Source organism: Anas acuta, chromosome 3, assembly GCF_963932015.1.
Source record: "Anas acuta chromosome 3, bAnaAcu1.1, whole genome shotgun sequence".
Lineage (NCBI taxonomy): Eukaryota > Metazoa > Chordata > Aves > Anseriformes > Anatidae > Anas > Anas acuta.
This window is the reverse complement of record NC_088981.1, coordinates 71,550,127-71,562,318: the sequence shown is the minus strand read 5'-3', so window position 1 is coordinate 71,562,318 and position 12,192 is coordinate 71,550,127. Positions and strand designations below refer to the sequence as shown.

The 12,192-nt window shown below is 35.3% G+C and overlaps 1 protein-coding gene across 1 annotated transcript in view; it reads right to left on the bottom strand.

Moving 5' to 3' along the window:
• Positions 1–12,192, bottom strand: part of SEC63 (SEC63 homolog, protein translocation regulator) — a 53,723-nt gene that overhangs the window by 6,547 nt on the left and 34,984 nt on the right. Inside the window, exons 12-18 of the mRNA XM_068677769.1 lie at positions 7,971–8,125; positions 5,959–6,106; positions 4,287–4,369; positions 2,605–2,664; positions 2,235–2,393; positions 1,329–1,487; positions 304–405 (exon numbers count right to left, since the gene is read on the bottom strand). Of these exons, the coding sequence (XP_068533870.1) occupies positions 304–405; positions 1,329–1,487; positions 2,235–2,393; positions 2,605–2,664; positions 4,287–4,369; positions 5,959–6,106; positions 7,971–8,125 (866 nt within the window). The remainder of the gene's footprint in view (positions 1–303; positions 406–1,328; positions 1,488–2,234; positions 2,394–2,604; positions 2,665–4,286; positions 4,370–5,958; positions 6,107–7,970; positions 8,126–12,192) is intronic.

The window sequence follows — 12,192 nt, the reverse complement described above, 5'->3', positions numbered from 1 at the left end:
AAGCTTTAGCTTTGTTGCCATTGGAAAAAAAAATGGCTTAAATTATATACAAATTTGCAAGTCTCTGGGAACTGGATAGAAAGAGGAAGAACGTATCAGCAGGTTTTATGAAACTGAGAAAATGTAAGAGGATTTTTAAGAGGACTTTAGAAAGCAAGACATTTTCATGTAAAGATTACCAATTTCTTCAAGTATTAAAATATTTTTGAAGTCCAGTATTTACAGGAAAACTATATAAAGAGTGATTATTTTTTATTATATTAATTCTCATGTGTCACAACTATAATGTTTTCTATTACAGACCTCAGGAAAAAAGAGACTGTAAACGGGATGTGTTATCTTCGACTTGGTTTCAAGAAGAGCTCGTTCCTTTCTCTGTATACTTTGCTGTAATTCTTGCCACTCCTGTCAAAGACAAATTTAAAGAGTTACTGTGCACTAGCCATCTCTTGACTGAAAAAAGAAAAATGTTAGCCTATGAAAAAGATAGCTATGACAAGCTCTTACACTATACTGCACTATGTTTTATAAATGGGAAAGGCACACAAAGATTAAATTATACAGTACAATTAAAAACCAAAAATATATATTTATATATCAAATAGTAAAGCTAATGAAACCACTAATGTAGGTATTCAAAAAAAAAAAAACAGATCTGCAAGATCAGTCTGCAAATTCAGAACTCCCTACTATTGCACCACCTATAAACACTCGTCTAATCTGTAGGTGTCTTGATTAAAAGCTTTTTTCCCCACCCAGTCAGAAGATTATTCTCACCCTGTATTGGACTTCCAGCTGCCTCTCTTAAGTCTTCCACTGTGGTGCAGAAGTCATCTACAACCAGTGCTTCATTCTCAATTGCAACCTCTTAATCCCCAGTTTCAAATGACTGAGTAATCAACAGTAGAGTTTTCATATTAAGCACATTTACCAGTTCCTTCAACTACTACATGCTTATAGTATGTATTATACAGTACAGAATAGCTACTGTATATAAAGGACAAAGTTCAAAGGAGAGGCGTTATGATAATCTGCAGCAGTTAGTAAACAAGCTGAAAGAAACATTGCAATCACTCCCTGAAGTTAAGCTCTTTTTCTCTTTTCATTTTTATGCTTTGTCTACATCACAAAGACCTTTCACTACTCTTGCCAAAACAGACTTGCAATGACAGAGCTCTTATGCCAGAATGAGGCCTGAAAACCTCTGGTGTACCAATATTACTTCTTTATCCTAGTGTTGCCTAGCCTGAGGGGATGCTAGAGGATTAAAATGCATTTTCTCTCAAGCCCAGAGGCAACATTACCCTTCAAGAAAAAGCAAGACTTACAGCTTCATCGTCTTTGTTTTGTTTCTCATCTTGTTCTCTGTCAGAGTCTCTGTCACTTCCATCATCTTTTTCACTTTGAGAGTCCCTGTTTGTTTCTTCTTCTTCAGATTCACTTCCTTTATCAGAGATCTCTTCTTCTTCTTCCTTCGCAACTACTTCCTAGTGAGGGAAAAAACAACAAAACAACCCACCTCTAACTTAGTTTGTCTGCATTATTGTGGTATGCAACATTTTTAGCATTTGTTTTAAGGTCTCATTTCTTATTTTAACTCTCATTTCCTATTTTGATCTACGCTCTTCCTGTGTTGCGGAGTACATCTACAAAGAAGATTAGTCTTCTTCACCTCATGTCCTAAGAGGAGCAGGGAAGCAATTTTCCTTCTCCATTTGGTATCCGTGACGCAAATAGGAGAAAAGGGTGTTTGATTCCAGGGGTGCATTTCAAAGAAGTCATACAAAAATTAGAGAGAACATAAAGGAAATACCTACAGCATGACCCATGAAATGGAGAAAACACCATGCAGTAGGCGCATAAAGGTACTAAACCTGTTTAATTTACCAGAAGAAAACTTCATCTTACTAATTTTTTGCCCTTAAAGGAAAAGTATAAGGTATAGAACAATCCATATCCCAGATGGCAGCATAACAAAACTGTTAAAAAAGGAATATGAAGCCAGACTTCTAAACCAGTTAGGCATAATTTTCAGTGGGCCACAAGAACCCCACTAGGGTAGAGTTCACTGATAATTTTATCTATAATTTTTTAATTTCATGAAAAAGAATATTTTAGGAAACATGCTTTACAGAAGCACCGAATGAAATGTAAAAACAAACAAAACAAAAAATATCAGATTAAGAATGATAAACAGAACATAAAACTAAAGTATCAATGAATCTATGAGCTACCCCATTAGCTTGTTTTTGCTTCTGCTGTTTTGGTGGCTGCAATGAAGGCGGCACAGGTTTCTTTTTCAACGGCTTCTTTTTCTTTGATTTTGAAGCTTTCTTGGTTCCTTTATTCTTTTGCTGCCATCCTTTGCTCTTTGCTTTGTTGCTATCTCCTTGCTGTAAGAAAATAGTATTTAAAATATTTATTCTGTTCATCAAACTTCAGGTATCCACTCTACTTCAAGCATTTTAAAGCTGACAACCAAAGTTAGAAAGCAGAGTTCAAGAGACACTTAGTAGGTGTTTCTGAAGAAGATTTGAGAAGGGCAAATTTAGTAACTCAGAAGTTCTCTTCAGCTAGCAAGAGGAACATTTGTTCTCAACTTACCCCCTCTTCTGCTGGTTGCTCTTCTGCTGAACATATAGACTGTTCCTTTTCAAACACTTCCTGATTAGAGAAAGATGTGAGAACTGTTAATGCCTCTCTGTACCAAACGAGCAAATGATTAAAAGAGTTGCATTTATATTTGAACTTAACTAAATATAGCTAAATCCGTTCTGAAGGTTTTATTCAAAAAAAATTTTTTTTGCACTGACAAATGCAACAGGGGATTAACACATCAAAATTAGAGTATTTCAAACATTTGGTCTAGGATTTTTCCATCACTAACATTAAAAGGAAATTTAGTAACAACTGGCCATCTTGTTCCAAAGAACCTGCTTGTTTTACAAAAAAGAAATCCTTTATCACAAAAGCAAGCGGTAGTAAAATGCAAATTCTGTTCCAATTGCCAGAACATTAAAAACTAACAGCTGCACTGCTAATCAGGGACACAGGAAAGCAATCAAACTAGATATACGAAACATTGAGACAAAAACACTAAGTTAGTATTCTGTTCACTAGAACATTTCTATATAAATGGGAGTTTTCCATTTCTGTCTTTCTTTCATCAAAGCATACTATGTGCCATTAAAAACAACATAAAAACAGTTATAGGGATATGTCTTACAGAATGATGGCAAATAAGAGATGTTTAGACCACATATATCAAGGTCAGACCACCTAGTAGAGTTCCATGTAGAAAGCACCTTATATGAGTTTTCTATGCACTGTCAGACCTCTTAATTAATTTTGAAGTACAGTTAAATTTGCTCACAATTTTCAGCTTTCTCCAGCAGGTGATGGTGCTTTTACTTTCTACTTACTGCATCCTCAGTTATCATCGAGACGCTGCATTCTGAAATTCCATAACATGAATACTCGGTAGTGGCACATACAGACTGCTTTGTGTTTAACTGCCTTCAGTGTGTAGTCCGGTCCCCACCTGTTACACTCCTGCCTGTATGCCCTGCGTTAGTGGCTTAACTCAGGCCTTCTATTTACTTAGACAATTATCTGAATAGTACAGATATAAAAAATTATACTGGAGACTCTGTTGGGTAAAACTTTATTTAGTTTGTGTACTACCTTTTTCATTCAAAGAAAGTCATTAGTGCATTTTAAGATAAAAAATAAGCACAAGTTGGAAATTTAACTCTTAGGGTGTAGGATTATTTTGGTTACATGTTGCTACCCAGTCAGTCTGCTTCCTATGGCACAGGTGTATCTCCTTTATATTAAGCTATGTATATGCTATACTCTGCTGGAATGAGTTTCTTAAGTGTCCAAAAAAATCAACGGATTTATAACGTTATGAGCCCACAAAGTGAAATCAGTTCCAAACACTACCCTAAGTATTTGAGCAAGTACTTCATCCTAGCTCAGGAACTAAGTTTCTGAATGTCTTTCACTCTTAGTTACAAACCTCAGGGCAGTATCACCTGCCATATTCTTTCAGTGCTTCCTACAGAGCTGCAATGGGTCTGACTCAACTTCAATCTGACCCCAGGAAAACTGACTCATTCAGAAACAGAAATACAGAGAGGATCAAGAGCACAAGTTCTCAATTTAAAAATCTTTATTTTATAGTTACATTTACAAAACACCATGCTGGCTCCCAGAGAATAAATGCTTGCTGATAGGCACATAATCACAGTTAACCTTAAAGAATAAGTATTGTTAATACTTACTGCCATTGTTTGTCTCGTCAGTGTGACCAGAACAGTGACAAGAGAACCTACTGTAATATTGTTGCTGTCTTCATCATCCAAAACTGGAATAAAAGAAGAGCAATACATCTATTACACTTCTGCAAAGTATTTTTTCTCCATCAAATATGTTCTGTTAAAAAGCTGAATTTGTATGCTTATATTTAGACATAACAGAAACTATCTCAAAATATTATTAAATAAGTCTCTTACAACATCAAATACACTGTCAGGATGAGGGCTGATAATTCAGAAAACTATAAAATAGCAACATTGAGTTTGAAATTTTAATTGCATGGAAGTTAGAAAATTCAAAGTTATTGCTGCTGTGGGAACCATAATTCTATTATATTGTGCATTATATATATTAAAGCATAAAACTTCAGAAACATGAAATACCACATATGACCAAAGGGACCTTGTTATATTTGTTCTGGGAATCGTAACTTTGATTTTCCTGACTTTCATATGATTAACAACTCAATTTCTATGCCACTTTAACAATCATGCATTTAATTCTTTTTTAAGTAGAAGGCAAAGGAAAATAAAAGAACAGCAATGATTACTTTAACTAAAACATCAAACGGAAAACCCACAGGAAGGCCATTGAAGAGTTTATCTCTTCAGTCTATGAACTGGATAATGTTTCAGGTCGAGGAAGAAGAGTTATATCCCAGTGTGGAACTTTTATTTACACTCCACCCTGCCCCAGGAAGGCAGTTTTGCTATTTACTAGTTTTACATATATATATTTCATACAATATTTCATTATATTTCATATAACTTCAGTACAATAAAGCAGTGGGGTTTCTGTTGTTGTTTGCTTGCTTTAAAAAAAAAAAAAGTAAATATTTGGAAATACCAAGCTTAACAAATATTTGTTTCCTTAACAAGCATTTTCATTAACATTTTGTTCTCAGAGAGGACTATGCATATGACAAGTTAAAAGTTAGGCTACCCAACCAAATGCATCACATTTTGAATTTGATCATTGCCACTGCAGTTACAATATAAATAAGTATTAGAACAACCTTTCATGTATTTCAGATTTACTAGCATTGATCTTCTACACAGGAAAGGAGACTGAAGAACCAATCCACTTTCCACTAAACAGCTACCTAACAGGGACTGATTAATAATGTACCTAAACTGAGAGATTAAGACAATTATACTCTTGTTGAAACAGTGCACGCAAAATTTAAGCATAGCATGGACAAATTCTGCCATATAAGAAAAACGTACAAAAGATTATTACAAAGAAATCCATGAATATTTAATCATCAGTCACTCCATACCGGAATAAGCTGAGCATAAATTCTGGTATAAGGACAACTTTTTAAGATAGCCAATAAAAGTGGCATTTCAACCAGAATTCCATATTACTCATGAAATATTAAATCAACTGATGAAATACCAGATAAGCTCCTGTAGGAGCAAGTATTGCTGGCTTGGGAATTGGTGAAATGTTTTAATGTATTTTATCTTCTCAGACTATTAATCTCATGTACAAGAGTCTGCCAATCAAAAAATGTCATTTCCAAGCCACATAAATAATAGTGAGTTGTGTTTCAGAGTCCTCTAAAAGACTACTGCCAATAGACTACCAAAATGTCAGAAGGCTGACATATACAGAACAGAAAGACCTCTGACTTACCCTGTGGTTTTATATCCATAGTGACATGTGGAAAGCTACCAAGGACAGCCATAACTTCATCATATTTCTTATCTTCAAGGAAATGCAGTAAATTCCGACGATCAGAACCTTTCATACTCACCAAATCCTGAATACTTTTGATTTTATACTGAAATTAAAAAAAAAAAAAAGAAACCACATGGTAGCAGAGAGCACAGTCCACAAAAACTCTTGCTAATACGTCACTTGTGTCCCCATATTACTAATACATACACAACATTTGATTTGTTCTTATAAAAAAGCCACATTTTTGAAAACTAGCAAGCTTTGCTACGCAATAAAACAAAGAGGTTCCATTCTAACCTAATGGTTCTGGTATGAACATTGGTGTGTTTCATAGGATGTGATCCCTTAGAAACTGAATAGATTTGTTACAGAGCTATTATTACAGCTCAGCTCTTTCAGAAAGATGAGTCGAGAAACCCCACTAACTGAGTTCTTTATTTAACTGGACTACTTCAGTGCTTTGAGATTTATGCTAGTAGGAAAAAGCTAAGTAACTCGTACTTAGTTGTTATATTGAATTGCAAAGAAATCTAAAGTTATTCCTTTTAAAGATTTGCAGGGCAGAGGGGCAAGGACAGAAACAGAATTGTCTGAACACTAAATTGCCTCAGACCATTAGGAAAGTATGTATTTTATTAAAATCAACTTAACATATCTAGGCAGGTTGATCATGACTCCAGGCAGGCTGATCACGTCTCCATCTAGGGGACTATATTTTAAATGAATTGCATGGGAATCCTGTACAAATAAGCCTAACAAATTGGTCTCCTCTCTTTCAGGGAAAAGATGAATGTGATTACAAAATAGTCAAAGCCTTGTTTTCTTAGGAACACTAGACATATCAAAAATATATTCAAAATTGTGTGCACTTTATTGCATGCTCCCTATAGACTGCAACTCGATTAAGAAAAATAAGCATTTAACAATACTCGTAAGAGAATGGTTCTTCTACTTGATCCCAAGGAACAGACTATTTAATGCCAGTGAATGAGCATCTTCAAAGTAAATCAAAAGAAAAACGTGGCACTCAAGAATTCACTATCTCTACACTAATAAAGAAGCATTTAAACACCACCTAATGCTGTAGTTAAAGTTAAACAATGCTTACATTACATAAAAATAACATTTTAAACACAATTAGCCATTGTCATAAGACTATCACAAGAGTCAACAACCTCTATGAGAATGTAACTTCAGAATATAACTGCTTGTTTCTAACCAGGAATTTGTGGAAGATATGCTACAGTCAAACAAATAAGCAGGTTTGAACACAGCAGAAGTCAGCGCAACAGGCGTAAAGAAATGTATGCAGGTATTCAGACAACAGTCACACAATCTTTTTTGTCCTTAAATTCTACAAATATCAATACTTACCCAACTGCAACTACACAGCAATAGCTTAGTTTTGTTTTGTTTGTTTGTTTTTTTTAAATGTATCCTCTTTCATACATAAAGGATCACAAAACCTGAAATACTTAAACACGGTAATTAACTATTTTTTTCCCTTTTTGAAGTCCTTTGCGCTATCATCGAATTGCATTTTTTTTTTTATCAAACTAGATGACAGAATGGTGTAAAGCCAAACAAGCAAAAAAACATCATATTCCAGCTGTACTGTGAAAACATGTTGCATTCAACAGAAGATAATACTCTGCAATAAGAAAAACTGTTTCTTCTGTTTCTGAGGTCAATGTGCCTTTTATACTTAACAGATCTCTCATCTTCATTCCTACCTCCTAACAGAGATGGAATCTAAAAATACAAGCACACAAATCTAGGATATATTGCACTGAATTCCTCACACTCCTATATATGCATATCTTATTTATATATATATACACACACACACACACAAACACTGATTTTTTTTTCTTGCAGTTAACTCATGACCTTGCTTCCTTATAGACCAATAGGTTAATCAAAAAAATGTTTTAATAAATTAACAAGCATCATTCCTAGTCTTATACCTTTTTATGATTGAAGACTCGCCTAAGATTGTCCTCTTCAATGTGAGGCAGCTGCAGAAGTGGAGACTTGAACTGCTGAAGTCCTTGGACAGTCATCTGGGAAAGCTTCATGCAATTTTCCAAAGATCCCAAAGATGGAGCACGGAACTCCCTTTCTTGGGGAGAAAGGAATATACCACATCATTTTAATTTTTTTCCCCCTTTCACACATTTCCAATGTATATTTGAGTTACAGACTACAGGCAACATTGTTTTCAGTAAAGCAAACAGAAAAATAGCATTTTAAAGCTTTCAGCATAAATAATCAGACTTTTTACTCTCCTTGCATTCACATAGTTCAGCAGACATTTTCTTCCCTCCCATTTAAGCTATCACAGTTGAACACTAAGAAAAGAAAGACTTCCATCTAACAGTCTCAGGGAACAACAGCACAAATCTATGCTACCATTACAGAGAGTAGCACTACCACAAAGTTTGAGGAAAAACAAAAAAGCATCAGAAACAACTTGTTTTACATTTGTATACTAAGTATGTGTGCATGTTTAACTCATTTAGCTCTGGTTAGTAAGGATATTGTTAAACATAACCTATCATTAATCTTTTGCAACACATTATTTCCAAGACTTAAAAAGGGTTTTAAGATCATCTTGAGAGATAAATGTAAACATAGCAGCCTAGCACACACAAGAAAAAAATGTAGGTATAACTGAAGCTAAGCAGAGCATATTATGTTGGAAGGCAGTAAGAAGAGAAGATACGAAGAGAAGATACACAAGGAGAAAATCTTAACCAGAGCCCAGCAAAAGGAAAAAAAAGCCATTTAATACTCTTCATCATGTCTGCAAAGAAAAAAAGAACAGCAAGGCAGACAGGTTTCCACATACTGTTCTACTACTGTATTTGACAACTGTCAATTCATAAATAAGATTTCACAAAACCCTGTTTAGGAAACTCATTTCAGACTCCAGCAGCTCATGAGCTGTTGCAAGTCTGAAATTGGCAACGTTCAGGTTGCTCTATACACGCTTTCCAGTGAAACAGAAAAATAAGTTAGATGATCTTCAGAGAGACAAAAGGGAGTTAAGCTACTCGATTCTTTTCTGAACTCGTATGTGGCATATGAAAAGAGCTGAAGGCAGTTTTAAACAAGCATTACAGAAAGGGCATAACTTAGAAAGCCTGTCAGCTTATCTATAAATCCATGCATGCGTTTTCCTAAACTTTCCCCAGAAACAATCAACTTCTGATTATCTTGACTGGCACAGCTATTTTTTTTATATTCCTATGCCCAATGTAAGTATAAATACAACTATTTGTGCACATACAAATACCAATATACACATACACAAATATGAATATTTGGTGCAGATGGATTTGACTGTTATTGGTATGTCTGAGATGCTACAACAGGGGCACGCAGGCATCTTTCACTAAATAGATGGATGGGAAGCGGGAATACACCCACACTGCTAGGGCTGTGTGATCAAGCTTACCACGGTATCAGGGCAATTATAGATGTGGATATCAACGGGTTTACTTGCACCTGGATCAGAGGGCAGACAGGCTATAGCCTGCACCTCACCAAAAAGATACAAAAAATAAAAAACACTTTGTGATTTTTGCTAAGTGCCAGTGGCCAATGATCTTGATACAAAGTGAGTTTATGTTAATTTTAAAACCTTTTACAGAGGAAATATGGAAAGGTAACATATATGACTGAAGAAAACAAACTTGGTGTCTTCAGTATGTTTTCTCCTTCATTTATATACCTTTCTGCACATTTATAGGCAGCTAATACTGTATTTAAATGCACATGAAAGGTCACTCCATCTCCTGTGCTCCACTTGCCCCTCTCCCCCCTTATGGCCTGTTTCTTCATGAATTTACACCAAGCTATAAATACAGTCAGCTATCAGAACAAATTATACAACAGAACTTTTTCTTTTTTAATGCAATGTATTAATAAATAGCATGAATATTATACGCAAAGCGGAGAGAAAAATAACACCAGAGAGATTAGGAAGGGAACCATCTGGCTAGAAATACTGACAAGTAACCAAGATGCAAATTCTAGCTTTCAAAAAATAGTAATGGGTTGACTAACCTTCCAACTAAGTAGCACAAGATTTCATTTCTGTCTTACCTATCCACCACCTCATCTGTAATTTTTTTGTCTGCTTCTAAGCAAAGTCACACTGCAAACTTCATAAGAAAACCTAAATATTCTCTGACAAACTGGCTTTCACAGGAAATTCACCTAGAGCTCTGAGACCACAGAGCACTAGTCAGAGCTGAAATTCCTGTTGCTCAAAGCATGAACTCATCATCCACATGACAGCAGAAAATGTCTTAACCAAGTTGGACAACATTACTTTGGTTTCCTGAAAATAACACGGGACTATCCCCTGGAGAGGGAATTTGAGAACAGTGTAGCTTTTAACAATACCCAACTGCCCTCTACATAAAATGAATGCCATAACTGCACATATTTTGACAGCTTCTGCTTGTCAAAGTGCACAAGATAAGATGACCTTTCATCTATGAAACACAAGGACATCCAAAACATATGACATGAAACGAGTCGATCACGAATTTAAATGCAAATAACAGCTGCTTGAGAGGGAATGGGTCAAACCACAACCTCGAAGTCACATTGCATTTCCCAGTCTGAATTAGGAAACCTACCCTAAGCATATATATAGAGAGAGCGAGCATATCATGGTCTTGACAACACACACCACACGTGACAGGACAGCTTTCCACTTAAAGGATGATCTGAAGGAAGACATCAAGATAGCTGATAATCAGCGGGCCTAAACTACCAGTTGTCACCACAAAACAATGGATGCAAACAAGGGATGCCACAGAGCAAGGCATATTTTCAGGGAGCAGAGTGTAAAATAAAGCCTCGCAAGCTATGCAGAAATTGGCAAGAGCATACAAGACATTTTATCTAAAGGTAATTCGCAACTGCCACAGCTTTTCACCAGGCTGGAAAAATCGTAGCAGTGAGTAAAACTCAGACCGGGCTGAAATGAAAATAACATCCATTTTGGCTTTATGAAAGCAAATTCAAACTTATTTGCAAATAACAAATAAAACTCAAACTTATTTGCAAGGAATGACAGCTCTGTTAAAAATTAAGACCTATATTCAATCTTTTACAATGGATCATTTCTAATAGGGCCTGCTACGAAAGGTAGTGTCCATGGCTTTCATGGGGATACACAGCAGTTGCTATTTACAGGGGAAGGTTGCTTGTCCCTGTCAGGGGCTCAGACGGGGGAACTTCATAAATTTCCCTCCATAATGTGCCGTCCTTAGTATCTGTCATTCTTTCCTGCACCTCCTTCAAGAACAGCTGACATGGGATCAAGATGAATGCTGTATGGACATTTTTAAAAAGTTAACTTGAAAACTAAGTGTCAAGTTTCTGAAGATTAATTTTCAGGGTGATTTTCTTATGAAGACTTGATTACAAAGAAGTATGCTTTCAAAAATTCTGTAAACATTTATGCACAGATTTTACTATTACTGCTACATTATTAGTATTGTTTCAGGATATTTGAAAGACAAATGAACATAGCACGAAACGAGACTCCTCATCCAGGCATCAATTTAGCTTTCACAAAGTATGATTTATCCACAAAATGTTTCTTTGGATAAAATTAACCTCATGCCTTCACCTCTGTATTTTCAAATATTAGGACTGCTGGACACCTATTGCTAATTAAAGAACATAACTATTTTGATGTACCATGCTATCTATCGATTTGAAAACTAGAACTGAAACCAGAAACTTCCATCATTTAAGTTTTAAGGTACTTTATATTACATTAAGATGACAAATACAGACTTAAATGAAAAAAGAGTCTTTCAAAAACTGCACTATCTTTTATATTACTCATATCTTCGGAAAATAAACAACAACAGCTTTTCAATTTCCAGTTTGTTCCCAATGAGAAAGTCAGCAGGGAGTAAAACTCTACATGTGTGCTGTCATTAAAAATAGAGCCAACATTTTAAATTTGCTAAGCAACTAAATAGCAAAAGAATAAATACTTCCATTTGGCACATGCAAGGGCTTATAAGGAAAAAAATGTTTTCATACAAGTGCTTTTTCTAATTAGCTAGAGTATGTTGACTCAGCCTGGCTGAGCTAGCAAAACTTTGAAAAAATATTTTCAAAACAGCTACTTAGCTTTTTATGAAATACATTATT